Source organism: Globicephala melas, chromosome 16, assembly GCF_963455315.2.
Source record: "Globicephala melas chromosome 16, mGloMel1.2, whole genome shotgun sequence".
Lineage (NCBI taxonomy): Eukaryota > Metazoa > Chordata > Mammalia > Artiodactyla > Delphinidae > Globicephala > Globicephala melas.
In genome coordinates this window covers 82,696,499-82,719,833 of record NC_083329.1, presented here as the reverse complement: position 1 = coordinate 82,719,833, position 23,335 = coordinate 82,696,499, and the positions used below count along the sequence as shown (strand labels likewise).

Here is a 23,335-nt window from a genome sequence, read left to right as displayed (position 1 = left end):
CCCTCACCTTTTGGTAAAACCAAAGTCTTCTAACACAAGAATTCTTGTGCCGTCTGACAAGTTCCTCTCCCTAACTTCCCCTAGTGCCCTTCAGGATATCCCTAACTGCACCCCGCGCTGCAGACAGAGGCGAGGCTGCCCGTTTCCCTCCTTTGGTGACGGCCGGCCGAGAGCAGCTCCTCCATGAAGCCGTCCTTCCACACATGCTCAGAGGCGGGGTCTAAAGCCTGCAGGGGACAGCGCGAGAGCTGCACTTTGTGAAGCCGGGAACCGGACTCTCTTCACCATATTTAACTCCTGACCTTTTCAGCTGTTGGAGCAAGTTGTTTAGTGAGGATTCAACTGGGCCAAAGCCTGAATATGCCAACAACTCCATCTTTATTTAAAGCCCGATAAAAACTGAGTGACAACATTGGTCAGGACAAACCTTTGAGAACAACTACTCTTCAGTTAAATCAGTTGCCACATTAGGAAAACCTATAAAGGTTTCTAGCATTACACACACCTTAGATTAGCTAGACAGACTGTGGTAAAGATGGAATTCAGTGTAAATCATCCTGAAAATGCATAAACCTGACTGAATCCCCATACTGACAGGTTATAACCTATTATATGGTAACTTATAGATAGATTAGAAAGCCACATAAATATGTTTTATTCACCAAAATACTTTTATTAATACTCTATTATTTATGTAGAAAAGTCTGACATTTTTCCCAGTGAAGTAATCAGTTATCAAGCTCACAATGAATTAGGCCCACTTTGTCCTTTAGTTTCATAGTAAGTTAGCAAATTTTGACATTTATCCCACTAGATATTTTCCCCAGACCTAACCAAAATGGACACCAACTATTCCAGACACTGTCCAGTACGTAACATCCAGAGCCACAGCAATTTCAGAGACAACTTAGTGCAGTCTTGCCATTTTTAGAGTTACAGAGGCTGAAGCCTAGAAGTGACCCGTGCATACACGTAGCCAGAACCAGGGCCCTGGATGGAGTGAGATAAAAAGGAAGGGGAGCAAGTATGAAACCCACAGATAAACTTCAGAGGAAAAGAGGAAGAAAAAATTATCATGTAACCAAAAACTAAAACCACAGTCATACAAATATTTTGTAGTAGCTTCCAAATACAGTATAAAAAATTCAGGAATACATGTTATAAAACTGTACAAACTTCTAGATATTTAAGGTCTAAAATTTTTATAAGGACACACTCATACAAATTTTCAGGAACAATGACCATTTTAGCAAAATCACATTTGTCCCTGGACATAGTACTCATAATTAGCTTTCAAAACAAACTCAAAGTAAGGATTGGACTTCAAGCTTCCCAACTGGTCTGATTGCAGCAGGTCCTTCACCTCTGGCAGGTACTCACTGAGCTGAATGCCTATAAACACAAACACAGAACTTTTTTTTTTTTTTCACATAACTCTCAAACGAACTGAGATGACTGATGACAAAAACACCTGTGCTTCTATTTAAAATATAACGTCACTCTGCTATTGGGAAATACTCTGTTCTAAATTCCTTCCCATCTGCCAAGCATACTCGCAGGCCTGAGAATATGACATTCCTTACTTAGCAGGGGCTGTGTGACTGTTCTTCGCCCTAGTGGTCAAAACAGCCACTCTATTTAAAGTATTTAATACAATCTGAAACACTTTCATGTCTCTCCACAGCTTAAGCCATTCCTTCGGTGTGGAAGTTTTAAACTAATAATCACTTGAAAATAAGTATTTCAAGCCCGAGGAAACAGCTTTCCAAGCAGCTGTAGAGTGAGAGGTAGAAGGTATCAGTGAAAGATTGCTTATAACCCACATGTAAAAGTTGAAAGACAGGAATCTGAATTATCAAGGAAGACAAGTTATACCGTATCTTCTTAAAAGACTTTCAGACATTTATCTGTCTCCCAGATCAAAGATCCACTGTTTGCTTGGATGGGTGGTCTTCCCACACTCTAGAAATGCTTCACTGCAGAGGTGCTTATTTGAGAACCGGTTTTTAATGTTTTTTTCCTGGGGTGATTGGTCTGCTTAATTTTTAAAAAATTATTTTCTAGAGTCAACTTTGGTAATATGTATTTTCCTTGAAGTTGATCAACTTTATTTTGTATTTCAAGTTTATTTAATTGTTTAAAAATTTTTAAAAAAGAGAAGAAAACAAGTAGGTCAAACAATATTCTCCTATTCAGGAAAATAATTTAGTAGAAACACTGCCGTGAAAGCTATCTACAGTGTCGCCAAACGTATCACAGTTTCTCTCTACAACTGGAGAGGGGGAAGAACCATGTCTTCATCAGTCAGTCCTCTACTGAGTTGGAAAGTCAATGCGCATCTGTGTAGTCACAAAACAGTATGTACGATTTTTCTCATTTTATAAATAAAGAGAACTGGAGGAAACATTTTAAATTAATAAGGCAATATTTTATAGTTTGTTACATTATCATAAGTTTCTCAAAATCAAATACTGTTTATTTTTAATACCATCTAAGTGCCTAGCACCATTTTTGATACTCAATTATTATACAATAAAAAATCTCATAATAAGTGTTATGAGACTAAATCTGCAATATTTATATATCATTTATTACAATTAACACACTTTCAAGAGAGACTTTTTCTCTCTAAAACAGCATTACACTTGTGAAAATATCACATTAATTTCCTAAAGATTAATTCTCTTAAAAAAACCATCTTATTTAACTTCTATTTTTATAATGCATGCCTTCTGTTAGACATAATATTTGATGGTTTATTTTTCTTTAGAGCAGGAGTCAAAAAAACTCAAATGCCTGCAAAGCCCTGGCAGGTACCATGAGGAAGATGGCCTAGGGGCTTTGGTAAACTTAGGACCAGCGCCCCATTCAAAGTGGGCAGTGCTCATCAGCTCCAGCTGACAGCTGCCAGGTAAACATTTCAGTCTGGTATAGGCAAATCTTTTGATTTTTAAGACAAGTCAGAAAACAAGACTTTCGTAAGAACTCTTCTCAACTATTAAATGCCAGCGACTAATTAGGAAAAATGTTATACTCCATGCAATGACGTGCATTTTTTTCTGTACGTATAATGTACTTTAATAACATGTAAAAACTGAAAAGCTCCAGGTGGGTAATTTAAATATATCTGCAGGCTGAATTCATTCCACAGGCTGAAGTAATTGTTGGGCTGCCCAAGTCTATGAAATACAATGTGAAGTTACCTATATCTACCTTCAGAATCTGCCCTTTAAAAAACATTTACTCTTGGGCTTCCCTGGTGGAACAGTGGTTAAGAATCCACCTGCCAATACAGGGGACATGGGTTTGAGCCCTGGTCCAGGAAGATCCTACATGCCGTGGAGCAACTAAGCCCCTGCGCCACAACTACTGAGCCTGCGCTCTAGAGCCCGCAAGCCACAACTACTGAGTGCACGTGTCACAACTACTGAAGGCTGTGTGCCTAGAGCCCATCCATGCTCTGCAACAAGAGAAGCCACTGCAGTGAGAAGCCCACACACCACAACTAAGAGCAGCCCCCACTTGATGCAACTAGAGAAAGCTTGCGTACAGCAAAGACCCAACACAGACAAAAATAAATTAAAAAAAACCCCAAAAAACCAAAAAAAACATTTATTCTTGTACATGGAAGCTATATTATTAAAAGGTTCCAAAAATAAATGTCTTTGGCTTGGTTTTATAATATATATATAATATTATAAATGTATGTTATTAATATATATGTATTATATATTATATCATTACATATTATAATTTATATATAATAGTTTCCACTTGTTTTTGTCCTTTGGTCAAAATTTAATAATTCTTTTTGTAAAATTATAGGTTTCTGTTTTCCATCTATGATTTATAATCTAAAAATAGCAACAACTGAAAAGTGAACTTTAAATAGCACCAAATACTTAATTAGCCACAATTCGGTTCAGTGGCCCCTTTACAAGAGCTAACTTCATGGAAAGCATCAGATATGGGTCCGAATGAATCTCTTCAACAGCACAGAGAAATCAACCATATCCAGTTATTTCTTCAATTCCAAATCTAGCAAAGAGAAAAAGCCTAATAGATATATTTTAACTCTGTCTGAATTTCAAGTATTTTTAAGCAAAAGATATTTTCTTTTGCTATACCCCTTCATTATTTAATTTTTTATTTTTTTGACAATGAAAAGGCTTACTTGCCTTTGTGTTATTTATTCATCTTTGAAAATAAAAGCATTCAGTAAATCTACTGTCAATGTGGGGTAGTCAAGTATTCATTTTTCATAAGTAAACACCCAGGTCAAAGCTGAGGTGGACAGCTCTATCCGGAGTGAACGTCCGGTGTAAACACCAAGTTCAGCGCCCTTTCCCCTCGGCACACTGGTTGGTGTGGTGAGCTCCGCAGTGCTTCTCTGAGGCCCCCGTCATTTCGGTTAAGCCAGTGATTCTCAAGCAGAAGACCGGAGAGTGGAATCTATTACAGAAGAACTGGGGCTATGAATCTGTAAAATAATTCTAGGCATTCAAAGAACAAATGTTTGTTGGGTGACTACTATGTACCAGGCACTGGGCCGCGCATGTCTTATGTAGATTAAATAATGTGTCTTGCAGATATATGTACAGAAATTCCCGAACGTGTGTAAATGTCAGCATCATGAATAAAATCCACATCCGTTTAGAAGGGCTGCTGAATTTACTGTGGTTTTTTGTCATTGTGTACTTTTTTCCAGCTGGTATTAAAGAGAGTGTCCTTACACCTGAAAAGATTGGTAAACACTAGGTTAGCCTATTTTGCACACTGCCTGGATTATCATCATATATGTGTGTGTGTGTGTATATATATATATATATATATATATATATATATATATATATATTTATTTATTATTTTTTTTTTTTGCGGTACGCGGGGCTCTCACTGTTGTGGCCTCTCCCGTTGCGGAGCATAGGCTCCGGACGCGCAGGCTCAGCGGCCATGGCTCACGGGCCCAGCCGCTCCGTGGCATGTGGGATCTTCCCGGACCGGGGCACAAACCCATGTCCCCTGCATCGGCAGGCGGACTCGCAACCACTGCGCCACCAGGGAAGCCCATCATCGTATATTTTGATTTAATAATTCTACAACAAATGAGCCACACTTGTCTTCATGTATAAAATGTGGAAAATCTCTCACCTCTAGTCTTTCTCCATACATTAACCTCCAGTTATATTAAAGTAAAAGTTAAGTACCCTCTAATTCATCTTCTCCCTTCATAATAAACATTTAACCATAAACGCTTCTTTACTTACTTGCACCTCGATCAGCAAATGGAATTTTGCTCACTTGTCTTAGGTACAAAACATACTCCCTTCCTGTCTCCTTTTATTTTGTTCTTTTTTTTTTTTTTTTTGACGAGGACCATTTTTAAAGTCTTTATTGAGTTTGTTACAATACTGCTTCTGTTTTATGTTTTGGTTTCTTGGCCCTGAAACATGTGGGATCTTAGCTCCCCAACCAGGGATCGAACCCACACCCCCTGCATTGGAAGGTGAAGTCTTAACCACTGGACCGCCAGGGAAGCCCCTTATTTTGTTCTTAAAACTAATTTTATAGTATTAATGTCCAAAATGGATTGATAAAACATTTTGTAGTTTGCTCTCAGGCATGGTATGGCCAGTTCAGTACGGGATATACCAAAAAAGTCACATTTTAGGTTTTCAATCTTCACAAGAGTTAAGTGGCCAAGCAGACGGCAACTCCACCATGACACAGCTCCCCAACATGTAGGGGAGGAAAGAGCCCTCCCTTTATTTTAAACAAGTTTCTCTAATTCTAAGTATGATACCGTTTAATTTTAACCCCCTGGCATTTGACACCTAGGCAAATCCCCATTATTCTAAGATTCTAAAACTGAGGAGTGACACTAATTTCCAACATGGACAAACCACTTACCATCTTTTAAAAGTTTCTGTAAGATTTTCACAAATATACTGTCTTTAGATACTTCAATTGGATCATCTTTACCATCTGAACTGGACCAGCTAGAAAACAAAATCACTGTGAGGAGAAAATGGAACTGTGGCCACAATCTGAAACAAATGACTTGTTTGCTATTGTGGATTTGTTTTGATGTTTGTAGGGGGTGAAGAATCTTGAGTTTTGTGATACTGTTGAAAACTATTTAAATAAAGGAGCTTTATTAAATGTTGGATATACCCAGAGTCTCTCTATTAGATAGGAGATGCTATACTCAGGTAGCTATTCGCCCAATACAACCAGCATGTATTTGATGCCAAAACCAAGTAGTGAGGTATCTTTCCCAAGAAAATTCTATATGTAACAACCTAGTAACGACCCTAAAGTATGACCCTTCAGAGCACAGGTGATAGTTAAAGAATGTTATATTCTGTTTCTCATAAAAGTAAAATGGCAACCAGTGTCTGGTGTAACCTAAAAAGCTTCCTTTATCTAGTGGAGATTATCTACTACTGAAATACAAATCCACAGAACCACTCCTTTGTAGTAATCAATGGCTATACCCCTCATGATACCGTAGAGTGTTTAATCAGGAAGCCAAGACAAGGTATTCCAGTCAAATGACATAATACATCTTTTATGATTGCGAAGGAGAATCCAACAGGCAGAGCTAGATGCTTTGGAGGATGACCTCCAAGACCAAATTTGACAACAATTTTAACTATCTGGGAGTGATGAGAGGAAGAAATGCTTTAGTAAAAATAGTTCCATTGCAATTTCTCAAAGCCACAGGAAAAAGGAAAACCGAGTAGAGAAGGCTTTTAGCACTCAAGTCATGCTCTCTTTAAAATTCTTTCCGTGGGAAAAATCCATCTCTACAGCTGATTATTCTGTCTCTCTTTGCCACTGAATCTTAATACCACCGTTCCAGTGGACAGAAATCCTCCTATGTAGGGAGATTACAGTGAAAAAGACGTCACAATAACTTAGAAGAGGGTACTGATTCTCAAACTGTACTAACTTCTTATTCAAAAAAAAAAAAAAATTTGTAGCCTCAAGTCTTCCTTGGCAGAACTGGCCCAACTTCTGTGAAAATAAGGAACATACACATTTCTGTGCCAACTGACAGTGTAAAATTTAAAATCAAAAGCAGAGAATTATTCCAGTGGTCCCAAGTCCTTAAGCTATTCCTTAATTATTGAATAAAAACATTAGGATTGCTGATGAAACCATTAACATTTTTATAATATACGTTACAATACAATTAGGTTACAAAACGATTTGATGTGTATGGTATCATAATCTTCCTAAAGAGTCCTTTTCCAAAACCATGGCTTATATTCACACTATGGGAACTTACTTATCTCTCTGAAGAGCTTTGCAAAGGATTTCCAGTTTTAGATTATTTATATTTATATCTTCCTCCTTCACAGCAAAACAAAAAAATCCTCATTAAGTCCTGATTTAAAAAAATACATGCTTAAATTTGAGTTATGTCAATTCCTAATTCCACATAAATATTATTATGCTTTAATTTATAATTTTAAAAAATTTCCCTTTCTTTGAGACGTTAATACTACTCAGAAGAGTAAAACTATTAAGAACTTTGTGTGAATTTGTTTCCGATTATTCTGAGATAATCTGATTTTATCAAGAAGCTTGAGAGAGTCAAGATTTTAAACAGAGTAACATAAAAGCCAACATATTATTGTCTTTACAATCTACCAAACTACTTTCAATTGCAGGGCCGACTACTCACCCTACAGAATTATCATTATAATCTTTTTTTCAAAGAAGGCTGAGAAACAGCTTCTCTTAGGGTGAATACTATGAAGAATAAATCGACAAGCAGCATATCAGTTTGAGAAACTAACAACGACTCAATAAAGGAAAGAGAAAAAATATGTCAGGACCTTGAAAAGCAACATTTTTTATTTGTGCAGGGAAAAAGACACCTGGAAATGTGTGAGAATTATCAAGAGGTGAGATCTCTTGACAGCTTTTCTAAAGAGCTATACGTATTCCAAGAGTTACGGGTAGCTGAACCAGAAAGTCTTTTATTTTATTTTTTTGAGAGTCTTTTAAAATTAAGACATTTTCAAGATGTACTCAGTTCTACAGAAAACCATACACAAATTGTGATCCTTGCCTGAGATCATCAAGTGATTTTACTTACCTCGTCAATATATTCAAGCAAGTCCAAAGCTTTCTTGAAATCATACTCATTAGCTCTTCTGTTTTCTTCACAGATATACAGCTATGGCAAGTTAAAATAAGGTAGAGAATTATTTTAACTCTTCATATAACCAAGACTGGAGAGATTTACAGAGAAGTCATCACGTCTATAGGTATCTTTATAGCAAAGAACAGCAACACGTTTGGAAATTAAACTCCATCTACCTCACAGCAAACTGTCTTTTAAAACACACCTATGTTCATTCACAGTAACTAACTTGTATAACTTGGTATATATACTTCTAAAATGCCAGTAAATTTATATTCATAAGTTCAAGATAGTATACATTTCAGTACTCTTTCAAGCATACTCTGTAATAAACAGCTGCCCTTGCATTTTTAAAGCTGGCTATAATGCTTTTGAAATGTTGCCCTTTCAATAGTTTTAAAAATTGAGACCTATGAGAAAGCATGCAGTTGGTCTACAGTTTACTTAAGAGATAACAAAACACACCAATATGTTACCAATGGTTACCCCTGGTTGGGTAGATCACAGCTGACTATATATGATCATAAATGTCCCGTAATTTTATAATCAGAAAAATGCTTGCCTTATTAACAATATCAATTTGAATTTTTCCTAACTTCTTTTTCCAAAAATTATTTATAACATAACAAATTTCATTTTAAAATACTGCACATAATCCTTTAACAGCAAAGACAATACTCAAACCATTTCAGAAGAAAAGCTATCTACTTGTTGTCATTGTCTTACAACACTTGAAAACAATATTTTATTTCACTGTTTCTGAACCTTTTTTCCCCACAATGTTAACATCCCTGAAATTGGAAGGTAGTATTAAAATTGATTCAGTATCAAGGTAAATTTGGACAACTTTTTCCTTCTTACCAATACATAAAATAATGGTGAGTCTTAGAGGCAACAGCCCCTTAGATTTTTAAATTAAATGTGCTCTATCAGGAGAGGCTGCTGTGAGCTCAATGATAGGAAATGTGTTACTAATAATGACTAAAATACTGAAGTTTTTGAATTGTCTGCTTTCTTAGTAACATAATTAGGGCAATTCAAGGTGATTCTATGACACCGCTTTTGCATTGGAAATGCTTTCTTGAAAGGAAAAGAGAGAAGCAGAATTAAGGCTATTAAGTGTGCACAGCAACAAAATTACCTTATCTGGGTTGCAGCCCCTAATCTAGCTATGTCCTCAGGAATGTGCTATGTTGCAGAGGGAAATGGTGACGATGGCACTTAGAGGCTATGCAAATCCAGTTCCTAAAACCATTGTTTTTGAAGAGCCTGAACTATGTCTCATGGTACATATCTGTCCTGTACTAGAAAAGCACAATGGAAGTAATTTCTTCTGGTCGCCTGGATAAGCGTCTTGAGAAACAGGCAGAGAGCTAGGGGGGGCTGATCCACTGCTTTCTGCTAACTGGCACCCTGCTCCTAAGCAGCTTCTGACACCTGACTCCAGGGGAAAGTGACCAGGAAAATAAGAAATGGAGAGATGACTACTCTGAGGAACTGTACTACGTGGTCCAGGAAACACTGAGGTGGTTTTGAGACTACGAAGTGGTGCAGGGATTTGAAAAGCACGTACGCCAATGAGCTGTGGTGCAGTCAGTACCGGCATCGCACTGAGACTCAGCTGCTTCTCGGCCAGCAGCTGTTCAGGCAGCGTCTCCTGGTGCAGCAGGAAGCGCTCCTGCTCAGCCATTTCTAGGAGGCAACACAGGGGGAGGGGGAAACATTCACTTTTGCTCTGTCATAAACAAATCTGAATTTAAAAAGAAATGGAACAGCTCTAAAGGTAATCCCATCACTAATTCAGTGATCCTAGAATGTTATTAATTCTGCTTATTCTTGATTCCTAGTTATGTTACAAATATTCAGGGTTTGATCCAAGTCATGTGGATTATCACAGCAACCGGAAATATTAGGAGGGGAGAGAAGAGCTAAGAAAACAAACCTACTGATTGAAGCAACTGTAGAGCAGATGGATTTCAGAAGCACAAGTCCCCCAAATCTGAGGTCTCTCAGGCCATTTTAAGGTTACTCTGTAAAGTACTACTTTTCACTTTACCAGAGTTTCTAGTATAATTTCATTCACTAAGGGAAATGATCTACTTAAAAGCCACCATGAGTACATGCCAGGAAAAACACAAGCCAGAGGACTGTGCACTAGACCTATTACCCAGCAATGGTTATTTATCGCCATACGATAGGGTGACAGGAGCTTTTGATTTACATAAACTATCATAACCTGGCTTCACCCACGAGAATGAGCTGGGCTGCAGGAAAAAAGGACGGAGAACTGTTTGCTAACAGCAGTTACAGCAAAATGGAGTGACTAAATCACAGATATGCTCATTCAAATACTGGCATCATTCCACATGATCTCAAGCTTGTAAAAATTAAAACTGTTTTGTGCAATTTCCATACCTAAGAAAACAGACTGGGAGGATTAAAAAAGTAACAGTAATTATCTCTAGGGCAGTGGGATTATAGACAATTTATTTTGTTGTTGTTGTTTTTTCTATACTTTACTAATTTCCATAATTAAACTTGTATAACCAATAGAAAGTTATCTCTTAAAAATCTACTCCCTTCAATTAGATACACTGTGATAATAGTCTGTAGGAAATTACTGAGACCTGAAAATATTCTCATTGTGCTAAGAAAGCAAAAGCTAAGAAGAAGTGATCAAAATGCAAAGTGATGACCAGAAGTTGGGGGGGAACCAGCAACAATAAAGCCTTGTGTTAAGATATTTTGATTAACATGATCTAACTCTGTGGCCAGGTTAAAATACAGCTCCCCTTTCAGACTACCAGCCAGTCTTGCAGAACATATACACACTTCTCTAGAACAAAAGGCACTATTAGCGTTTAAAAATAAAAGAATGAGGAAGAATTTCCCAAACCACCGCCTACAGCAGACCACCACTACAGAATTACCACCACCTACAGCAAACCCACTGAGTAAATGTCAAGTTTCTTTGCAGTTTCTTCTTAGCATATGAGTCACTAGGGGTGTAATCAGAGTACTCTGTTCAAATCATTTGAATTTACTCTTTAGGAATTCTTATTTAAGGCACAAATTACTTTTTCCATAAAAAGAGAATCCTAATTATGTAACTGAGTAATTGCCTAAGGACACTGAATAGAAAGCACTCCTCTCAAAGGAGATGGCTCCTGTTTCTAATGGACCCCATTAAATGATAACAAGAGCACATTCTAAGAATACACTGACAGTATGACTGATTTGTATGTCTTCTTGTTCAAATACTGTATTTTACCTTCAATTTTTCCTTGCAGTGTATCTTCTGGAAAGTCTGAAGCTAATGCAGCCAATTTACTCAAGCCAAGAAGGGTTTTTTTCTTTGCAAAGTAACGAGTTTCCATATTTGCCAAACCCAGAAGTGTTGCATGAGCCTACAATAAACAAAATATGAAAACTATGATAAAATCTTGGATACTAATTCAAGTTGCAATAAAGATTAAGTAAAACCCAAACTTGGTTTCCCCCCAAGCTGTATCAATGAAAGATCAAGTCACTGCTAGCAAGCCTAAAAACAGATGAGTACCATACGCTGAGAGTAATTACACATAAAGTATCGGCCACTCACACTAATTATTGGGAAAAGAGACATGTATAAAACATTTGCTCTCAGAAGCAAGAAGAACTACAATTCTGCAGCTCGCAGAATGAAAACCACAGTCACAGAAAGACAGACAGAATGAAAAGACAGAGGACTATGTCCCAGATGAAGCAACAAGATAAAACCCCAGAAAAACAACTAAATGAAGTGGAGATAGGCAACCTTCCAGAAAAAGAATTCAGAATAATGATAGTGAAGATGATCCAGGACCTTGGAAAAAGAATGGAGGCAAGGATCAAGAACATGCGAGAAATGTTTAACAAAGACCTAGAAGAGTTAAAGAACAAAAAACAGAGATAAATACTACAATAACTGAAATGAAAAATACACTAGAAGGAATCAATACAGAGTAACTGAGGCAGAAGAACGGAGAAGTGACCTGGAAGACAGAACGGTGGGAATCATTGCCATGGAACAGAATAAAGAAAAAAGAATGAAAAGAAATGAAGACAGCCTAACAGACCTCTGGGACAACATTAAATACATCAACATTCGCATTATAGGGGTCCCAGAAGAAGAGAGAGAGAAAGGATCAGAGAAAATATTTGCAGAGATTATAGTCAAAAACTTCCCTAACAGGGGAAAAGAAATAGCCACCCAAGTCCAAGAAGTGCAGAGAATCCCAGGCAGGATAAATCCAAGGAGAAACACACCGAGACACAGTAATCAAACTGACAAAAACTAAAGACAAAGAAAAATTATTAAAAGCAACAATGGAAAAATGACAAATAACATATAAGGGAACTCCCATAAGGCTAACAGCTAACTACTCAGCAGAAACTCTACAAGCCAGAAGGGAGTGGTATGATATATTTAAAGTGGTGAAAGGGAAGAACCTACAACCAAGAATACTCTACCCAGCAAGGACCTCATTCAGATTCGATGGAGAAATCACAAGCTTTATGGACAAGCAAAAGGTAAGAGAATTCAGCACCACCAGACCAGCACTACAACAAATGCTAAAGGAACTTCTCTAAGCAGAAAACACAAGAGAAGAAAAGGACCTACACAAACAAACCCAAAACAATTCAGAAAATGGTAATAGGAACATACATATCGATAATTACCTTAAACGTGAATGGACTAAATGCTCCAACCAAAAGACACAGGCTCGCTGAATGGATACAAAAACAAGACCCATATATATGCTGTCTACAAAAGACCCACTTCAGACCTAGGGACACATACAGACTGAAAGTGAGGGAATGGAAAAAGATATTCCATGCAAATGGAAATCAAAAGAAAGCTGGAGTAGCTATACTCATATCAGATAAAATAGACTTTAAAATAAAGAATGTTACAAGAGACAAGGAAGGACACTACATAATGATCAAGGGATCAATCCAAGAAGAAGGTGTAACAATTATATATGCACCCAACATAGGAGCACCTCAATACATAAGGCAACTGCTAATAGCTATAAAAGAGGAAATCGACAGTAACACAATAATATTGAGGGACGTTAACACCTCACTTACACCAATGGACAGATCACCCAAAATGAAAATAAATAAGGAAACAGAAGCTTTAAAAGACACAATAGATCAGATAGATTTAATTGATATTTACAGGACATTCCATCCAAACACAGCAGATTACACTTTCTTTTCAAGTGCACACGGAACATTCTCCAAGACAGAGCACATCTTGGGTCACAAATCAAGCCTTGGTAAATTTAAGGAAATTGAAATCATATCAAACATCTTTCCCAACCACAATGCTATGAGATTAGAAATTGATTACAGGGAAAAAAACGTAAAACACACAAACACATGGAGGCTAAACAATACATTACTAAATAACCAAGAGATTACTGCAGAAATCGAAGAGGAAATCAAGAAATACCTAGAGACAAATGACAATGAAAACACGACGACCCAAAACCTATGGGACGCAGTGAAAACAGTTCTAAGAGGGAAGTTTATAGCTATACAAGCCTACCTCAAGAAACAAGAAAAATCTCAAATGAACAATCTAACCTTACACCTAAAGGAACTAGAGAAAGAAGAAGAAAAAGAAAAGTTAGTAGAAAGAAAGAAATCATAAAGATCAGAGCAGAAACAAATGAAATAGAAACAAAGAAAACAATACCAAAGATTAATAAAACTAAAAGCTGGTTCTTTGAGAAGATAAACAAAATTGATAAACCATTTGCTAGACTCATCAAGAAAAAGAGGGAGAGGACTCAAATCAATAAAATTAGAAATGAAAAAGGAGAAGTTACAATGGACACTGCAGAAATATAAAGCATCCTAAGAGACTACTACAAGCAATGCTATGCCAATAAAAACGACAACCTGGAAGAAATGGACAAATGTTTAGAAAGGTATAAGCTTCCATTCTATTTCTTCCAGGAAGAAATAGAAAATAGGAACAGACCAATCACAAGTAATGAAATTGAAAGTATGATTAAAAATCTTCCAACAAACAAAAGTCCAGGACCAGATGGCTTCACAGGTGAATTCTATCAAACATTTAGAGATGAACTAACGCTCATCCTTCTCAAACTCTTCCCAAAAATTGCAGAGGAAGGAACACTCCCAAACTCATTCTGTAAGGCCACCATCACCCTGATACCAAAACCAGACAAAGATACTGCAAAACAAGAAAATTACAGACCAATATCACTGATGAACATAGATGCAAAAATCCTCAACAAAATACTAGCAAACAGAACCCAACAACACATTAAAAGGATCATACACCATGACCAAGTGGCATTTATCCCAGGGATTCAAGGATTCTTCAATATATGCAAATCAATCAGTGTGATACACCATATTAACAAATTGAAGAATAAAGATCATCTCAGTAGATGCAGAAAAAGCTTTTGACAAAATTCAACACCCATTTATGATAAAAACTCTCCAGAAAGTGGGCATAGAGGGAACCTACCTCAACATAATAAAGGCCATATATGACAAACCCATAGCAAACATCATTCTCAATGTGAAAAACTGAAAGCATTTCCTCTAAGATTCAGGAACAAGACAAGGATGTCCACTCTCGCCACTACTATTCAACATAGTTTTGAAAGTCCTAGCCATGGCAGTCAGAGAAAAAAAGAAATAAAAGGAATACAAATTGGAAGAGAAGAAGTAAAATTGTCACTGTTTGCAGATGTCATGATACTATAAATAGAAAATCCTAAAGATGCCACCAGAAAACTACTAGAGCTCATCAATGAATTTGGTGGAGTTGCAGGATACAAAATTAACGTACAGAAATCTCCTGCATTCCTATACACTAAGTGTGAAAGATCAGAAAGAGAAATTAAGGAAACAATCCCACTGCAGCAAAAAGAATAAAACATCTAGGAATACACCTACCTAGTGGGTAAAAGATCTATACTCAGAAAACTGTAAGACACTGATGAAAGAAATCAAAGATGACACAAACAGACGGAGAGATATACATGTTCTTGGATTGGAAGAATCAATATTGTGAAAATGACTATACTACCCAAAGCAATCTACAGATTCAGTGCAATCCCTATCAAATTACTAATGGCATTTTTGACAGAACTAGAACTAAAAATCTTAAAATTTGTACGGAGACACAGAAGAGCCCGAATAGCTAAAGCATTCTTGAGGGGAAAAAAAACAGAGTTGGAGGAATCAGACTCCCTGACTTCAGACTATACTACAAAGCTACAGTAATCAAGACAATATGGTACTGGCACAAAAACAGTAATATAGATTAATGGAACAGGATAGAAAGCCCAGAGATAAACCCATGCTCCTGTGGTCAACTAATCTATGACAAAGGAGGCAAGGATATACAATGGAGAAAAGACAGTCTCTTCAGTAAGTGGTGCTGGGAAAACTGGATAGCTACATGCAAAGGAATGAAATTAGAACACTCCCTAACACCATACACAAAAATAAACTCAAAATGGATTGAAGTGGCGCAGTGGTTGAGAGTCCGCCTGCCGATGCAGGAGACACGGGTTCGTGCCCCAGTCCGGGAGGATCCCACATGCCGCAGAGCGGCTAGGCCTGTGAGCCATGGCCGCTTACCCTGCACGTCCGGAGCCTGTGCTCCACAACGGGAGAGTCCATAACAGTGAGAGGCCCGTGTACCGCAAAAAAAAAAAAAAAAAAAATGGATTGAAGACCTAAATGTAAGACCAGACACTATAAAAATCTTAGAGGAAAACATAGGAAGAACACTTTTTGACATATATCACAGCAAGATCTTTTTTGACCCACCTCCTACAGTCATGGAAATAAAAATAAACAAATGGGACCTAGTGAAACTTAAAAGCTTTTGCACAACAAAGGAAACTATAAACAAGACGAAAAGACAAGTGTCAGAATGGGAGAAAATATTTGCAAATGAATCAACGGACAAAGGATTAACTCCAAAATATATAAACAGCTCATGCAGCTCAATATCAAAAAAACAAACAATCTAATAAAAAAATGGGCAGAAGACCTAAATAGACATTTCTCCGAAGGAGAGGTACAGATGGCCAAGAGCACATGAAAAGCTGCTCAACATCGTTAACTAGAGAAATGCAAATCAAAACTACAATGAGGTATCACCTTACACCGGTTAGAATGGGCATCATCAGAAAATCTAAACAATAAATGCTGGAGAGGGTGTGGAGAAAAGGCAACCCTCTTGCACTGTTGGTGGGAATGTAAATTGATACAGCCACTATGGAGAACAGTATGGAGGTTCCTTAAAAAACTAAAAATAGAACTACTATATGACCCAGCAATCCCACTACTGCAATCCCACTACTGGGCATATACCCAGAGAAAACCATAATTCAAAAAGACACATGCACCCCATTGTTCATTGCAGCACTATTTACAATAGCCAGGTCATGGAAGCAACCTAAATGTCCATCAACAGACGAATGGAAAAAAACGATATGGTACATATATACAATGGAATATTACTCAGCCATAAAAAGGAATGAAATTAGGTCTTTTGTAGAGACGTGGATGGACCTAGATATGGTCGTACAGAGTGAAATCAGAAAGAGAAAAACAAATATCATATATTAATGCATATATGTGGAATCTAGAAAAATGGTACAGATGAACCCGTGTGCAAGGCAGAGACAGAGACACAGATGTAGAGAAGAAACGTATGGACACCAAGGGGGGAAAGTCGGGGGTAGGGAGTGGGGGGTGGGATGAACTGGGAGATTAGGATTGACGTATATACACTAACATGTATAAAATAGATAACTAGTAACAACCTGCTGTATAGCACAGGGAACTCCACTTTGCTGTGAAGTAGAAACTAACACAACGTTGTAAAACAACTATACCCCAATTCAAGAAAAAAAAGGGCTGTAACAGGAGCCTAGCCAAAAAAACCCCCCAAAATCCCAACATTTGCTCTCACGTCAATACCCTGTCAAGGACAAACTTTAATTCATGTACTCTTTTTACTGATAATTTGAACATTTTTATTACAAGAAAATACTCATTACAAAAAAAGGCCAATAACTGCTAATTATGTGTTAAAGCTTTTGTGCTTTATTTTACTGTAATAACAGTCAAATCACAATAGTCTTCATTTTTTTTTTTTACTGAGATATAACAAGTAATGGCAGTACCATCATAAATGAAAAATACTTTTATCAAATTATGTGAGAGAATAGGAGATATACATTTTTAAAAAATCCATAAGTAGTATTTAACTACAAAAAACTAAACTAGTTAAAACTAAACAAAAAATTGCCTAAATCTGCTCCATATAACTGAATCCTTCTTACCTTTTCTAATTCTTGGCTGTTAATTTCATGTAACCAGCTGAGATGTTCATGAGCTTGCAAAAAATTGGCCAACTGTCCGTGTTGAGAAATAGGCTGAGATAATAATTTGCCTCGCTTTCCTTTCTCCAGATACCAACGGAAGAGAAAGTCTGAAAAATTCTATAAAGAACAAAGCCAAGAATTCAAGAATATATAGTAATACAGTTTTTAAAACTACATTTCTGGGGCTTCCCTGGTGGCGCAGTGGTTGAGAGTCCGCCTGCCAATGCAGGGGACGCGTGTTCGTGCCCTGGTCCGGGAAGATCCCAAATGCCGCAGAGCGGCTGGGCCCGTGAGCCATGGCCGCTGAGCCTGTGCGTCCAGAGCCTGTGCTCCGCAACCGGAGAGGCCCGCGTAGTGCCAAAAAAAAAAAACAACACACATTTCTGATAATAAAGTATTAAATTTCTCCCAAAGGTCTTAGACTCCAGAATAGAAATCCAGTTTTAAACACTCATTTCCTGCACTGTAGGGTCCTCAAATCACCTCATTTAACAAATGAGGCCATTCAGATCCAGAAAGGGGATCTTGCTCAGGGTCACACAGATGTGCACTGTCCAATAATATGGCAGTCACCGGTCACATGTAGCTGCTTAAACTTAATCTAAAATGTAAAATTCAGTCCCTCAGAGACACCAGTCACATTTCAAGTACTTGAAGGCCATCTGTGGTCAGAAACTCTATTTGGGACAGCACATATGGGCAAGATCTCCATTACCACAGAAAGTTCCACTGGACGGTACTGAGACGCTATCCTTCCAGAATGAAAGATTCTCAGGGGCAGAACTGGGTGCCACGTGTCCATGTGGGCTGGCACAATAAATCAGAATCTAGAGAGGCACATCCAGTTTCCCCACAGGACGTTTGCTGGATTCTGGGGTGGTGTGAGAGGCTGGGCTGGAAAGGAAGACAAAAGTGTCCTGCAGTCTCACAGTACTTAAGAGATATTTCCACTAAAGGGGGAATTCTGCAAGGAACACACCAGCCCCATAAGACATCTGAAACCAGAAATGAATGAATTTAACGGAAGTTGCAGTCAAGCCCTGACCCACCTCTATTCTTGATGTATTGAGTGATCTGCCTCTCATCTTACCTGTCTCCCAGGGGAAAGAACAGCATTGATTTCCGTCTTTACGGTTCTTTTATACACAATGTCCAAAATACAATTTAAAAAATTGCAAGGGACTTCCCTGGTGGTCCAGTGGGTAAGACTCCATGCTCCCAATGCAGGGGGCCCAGGTTCAATCCCTGGTCGGGGAACCAGACCCCACATGCATGCCACAACTAAGAGTCCGCATGCCGCAACTAAAAAAAAAAAAAGATCCTGCATACCGCAACGAAGATCCCATGTGCCTCAACTAAGACCTGGCACAGCCAAAATAAAAATAAATAAATGTATATTTTTTGAATTGTAAGACATAAGAAGCAGAAAAATATGAATATGCAGGCAGCAGAAGCAGACCTAAGAATGATCATTTTGGAATCAGCACAAAAGGACTTAAAATAACTAGTAGACATATTAAAGAAAATAAAAGGAACAAAGCACAAAAGGATGGAAAATATCAACGGAGAATAAGAATCCTTAAAAGGAATAAAAATTATGATGGGCACAAAGTACTTACTTCAGCACTACTGTGAAATACGAGATAAGCCATGTCCAGCAATCAGGTACTGATCAAATAAGTTACATCCAGTCCATGAAATACCATAACAACATTAAAAATGTGGTTGTGTAATATTTAATGATATGGACAAATGTCTGTTATGTATTAAGTGAAATAAGCAGTTAATGAAACATGTTTGGTAGAGTAAAAAGACTAGAAGAATAAAACCAAATGTTAAAAAGGGTTCTCTCTGGGTGGTAGAATTATGAACGGTTTTTTAATCTTTTTTGTTTATAGTGGTTTCCTGAACTTTATACAATGTTACCTTTATAGTAAGAAAAAAAATCAGTTTTTACATAAAGATCAACTGACTGAATAGACTGGCTTTAAGGAACAACTTAAATGTACCTGAATAGTGTCACAATGCGAACTTTAAAAAAAAATAGTAAGCGTAAAAAAACAACAACAGGAAGCATGTCAAAGAAGGAAAACAAGAATCTTAGGTGTACAGAAATCTGAGCTCTCTAAAAGCAGCATCCCATGCTCCCAAGATCTTCTACTCAAACTTCAGAACTCTAGCAATATCCGTATCCCTAAGTACTTTTAATTATAACTGAAAATATAAGAATAGAAATAAAAGTCTTAACATATTTTTCAGAGGTCAAAGAATCCGTCAGTAATATTTATATATAAAGAATTGTCTACCTATTTACAACGAAACATAATGCACAAATTAGTATCTGGTAATCTGCAAAAAGACTGTATCATCTTCCAAAAACCCCAAGTAAGATTTGAAATGGTAAAGTCTTCTTACAGGGTCCACAGCCTACACCCCCAGGGTTCGTTACCTGGTCAGCAAACTGTGTCATGTAGCGCTGCAGTCTGGCCTGGTTGTCAGTCTGCTCACACATTTGTACTAAGATATCAAAGTCACAGTATTTTTCTGCTAATGAAGCAGCCCATGGGTACTGGCCTAGTGTGACTATGGAAATGAGAACAGATGGAAAAAAATCCTGTTAGCGAAAACTTAATATGTAATAAAAAAAATATTCCTTGAAATTTTACCTTTATTCATGTTATATACTAAAGTTAATTAATAGAAACCTTTCCAGTTACTGGCATTTAGTTTCATAATCCATATAAACTCATTAAAGATGTAAATTCAGTCCCTTGCTTCATCACTGCCCACCTAAGATGCTATCCCCTTCCTTCATGTAGCAAGACAAGCTTCTTCTCTGAATCCTGGCTGTGACCGTCTCGTGTTCTCCTCTGAAGAGCCGTACCACCTCTCCACACCGTGGAACGACCCTCGTCTGCTCTACCCTGCAGTCTAGCTGTTCCTGTGAAGGTCTGAGATGGTAAGCAGTCTCCACATGCTGTTAATTTATTTACTTTTAAATCATCTTTAACACCATCTAGGACACTTGTTACCTGGTAAGTAATGACAACGAGGCTGAATAAACGAACACAGAAAGCTGTACACAGGAAAGCTCTGCTTTAAGCTCTGAGCTACAGCTGGGTTAACGACATTACACTGCATAACACATTGCGTGAATGATTTGGCTCCTACATCTGTTCTGCAGACTCAAGACCCACAGCCCTCACTAAATATCAGGCACTTACGAAGCGGAGATAAGAGGTCTGATCTTTTCTGCAGGTATTCCATTTCCAGATTGTTGTATCTTTCTTGATCACTGGATCTGTCCACAGACTTGAGCTGAGAAACATAACCATCCAGGAAGCAATCAATCAGTGCTACCAGCTGCTCTGTCAGAATGTTTCGGAGGTTGCTATCCGCCTGAGGATAAACCATTTTCAGGACAATCCCATGCTGGCGCACTATTGCTGTTCGGATGCCGGCAGGACCACTCGTTGCTGTAAAATCACACAAAATAATATGACAAGTAAGGATTCTATAATGGCTACGGGAAAGACCAACTGCCTAAAAATTATATCCCGTCAGCCTTGATGGATGGAAAAAGAAATCCAATAGGAGGTCAGCTGATATTTTTCTATGTCCTGCTCAAACCCATCTTCTCTATGAGGATGGCCTCAGCAGAGCCAGGTAAACGTGATTCTTCTTCCTTCTAACTTCCTTTAATGCTACTCCACTTATTTCCTTGTATTAAAACAACAAAAATTACAGTCAGTACATCCAGGGCCTGCTGCTATGAATAACTACACATACTAAAACCTAGTAGATGCCTGAGTACCAGTTTAAAAAAATGAGTTACAAAGAGATCTACAAATTATTCCAAGGCAACAAAGTGATTTTCGTAAGAACTACTCATCTGGGGGATGGCACTTATGTTGTTTTTCATTTCACTCACAAACTTGCACTAGGAGAACAACATGGCTTCTGAAATAACAGACCATTAGAAATATGTTTTGATCAACTGCTAATGAATCAGTGTATTTGGGCTCAGTGCTTGCAATCTCACCTGTCCACGGAATATACTCAGGTTCTTTTTCTACTGGCTCTTCTCTTCTATACAAGGAGTTTCTATTTTGTCGATAATGACTAGCAGCTTGCAGCATGTCCTGGAATATGAAATGTGTTATCACATGCAGGAAGCAAGGGATCCCAGGATCTCTAAGATAATCGGAAACATCAAGTCTATTATTACAAAAAATTACTCGGCAGAGACCTGTTGCACTACTTTTTGATTCTTTCTGCATTTGAAATTTGTTTTACTCTAGAGTTTAACTTCAGTTTTAGAGAACTATGGTAACCGAACTAGGAAGACCATTACTATAAAGTCCATGAGCTAAAATTAAATGAAACATTTTAATCAATAATATAAGTAGTGTGCTTTTGTGTAATTAAAAAGCATACAGTTACAGTAACATTAATACCTTTGCAATGATATACATGTCTTCTCCAAATAAAAGGTTTATTCTACCAAATAGAAACTTTTAACATGCACAAGGCAAACACTCAGATGTGTATTAACTGACTGATAAAATGACTGAGGTTTTCCTAACTTTTTGGAATGAACGAATGGCTAAACCATTATGGATCACTGGTGATGCAAAGTAGGAACATGGAGACCACTTCCTCCCCCATCCACAGCCTGGGCTTTGAGTTGCTGGTATCTTCAGCATGTGTGCGTACCTTGAGAATACTGTTCACACTGATCGCCACCTCCGCCCATTCAACTGGCTCCAAGGCCGTGTCCTTCAAGACTTGCTCCTCGTGCTCCAGTAAGCACTCCCAGACGCTATCTACCTGGGACACCTGAGGAAGGACAGAGACGGTACCTACTAGGAACAGAGACCATGCCGATGGGCCACGCTTACAGCTGCCTGGAATCGACTCAGCAGGCTTTCCTCACTAAGTCACACGCTCTGCTCAGTAGTCAAAGGGACAGTCAGTGATGAAAACAAATTTAAAAGCCAAGAAAAGTTAGAATCTCCTAACTTTTAAAAGGCGGAGAGCCCAAATAACTGAGTCTGATAAATAAGCAAATTCTGGATTGGTAGCCGGTAGGTTTTGTATTTAAATATCAAGTAACTGAAATATTTGTTTATTATAGCTATGAGGGCTCAATGCCACCTTTAAATAGTACTAGGCTACAAATGATGTCACATAACAATGCGAGACCCCAAAGTAATGAATTAAACGAATGAACTAATGGATTAAAATAGTTATCCAACCAATGAACTTGCTAATTTCTTTCTTTGAAGAACTTCTTTTCTTTAGACATAATAGAAATGTTTGTAGAACAGCAGTAGCTACATAGAAACTAACTAAATACATAACTTGTAACTGTTCTATTTTTTGTCATTAATTAACACATGAAGGTAACTGTGCAAACATGTTAAGCACTGAAACACTTGTTTCCAGTTTCAGCCCCCAGTTAAGCTTTTCCCCCTTTATTTATCAAGTGGATATTTACTTGGCATTTAGAGTTTGCATAGCATTGGGTGCTCAGAGATAAGAAGAAATGGAAATTAGATTTGCTGCCCTCAAGGAACTTACAAACTAGTTGAAGGAACGATTCATAAACACATGCACAATGGAGCCCAAACAAAATCACTCTTCTTCTTTTAGTATTTCTGATGTCAGTCAAAGGCATCCTAACAGCCCTAGCAAGAAACCTCTGGCACGTTGAATTTGTAAGAATTTTTTACACTGTTAATGTGAAAAAGATAATGAAAGC

General features: G+C 37.7%; 1 protein-coding gene across 3 annotated transcripts in view; it reads right to left on the bottom strand.

Annotated features, from left to right (window-relative positions):
• Positions 1 to 648: 648 nt before the first annotated feature.
• NUP133 (nucleoporin 133) overlaps positions 649 to 23,335 on the bottom strand; it is a 57,157-nt gene continuing 34,470 nt past the window's right edge. Inside the window, exons 16-26 of one of the 3 annotated variants that reach the window (XM_030839655.2) lie at positions 22,288 to 22,410; positions 21,614 to 21,713; positions 20,796 to 21,047; positions 20,021 to 20,154; positions 17,530 to 17,688; positions 11,430 to 11,565; positions 9,732 to 9,850; positions 8,111 to 8,191; positions 7,295 to 7,359; positions 5,911 to 5,999; positions 649 to 1,392 (exon numbers count right to left, since the gene is read on the bottom strand). In XM_030839655.2, the coding sequence (XP_030695515.1) occupies positions 1,256 to 1,392; positions 5,911 to 5,999; positions 7,295 to 7,359; positions 8,111 to 8,191; positions 9,732 to 9,850; positions 11,430 to 11,565; positions 17,530 to 17,688; positions 20,021 to 20,154; positions 20,796 to 21,047; positions 21,614 to 21,713; positions 22,288 to 22,410 (1,395 nt within the window). In that variant the 3' untranslated portion in view covers positions 649 to 1,255. The other 2 variants (XM_060286205.2, XM_060286206.1) reach the window with 2 other exon arrangements.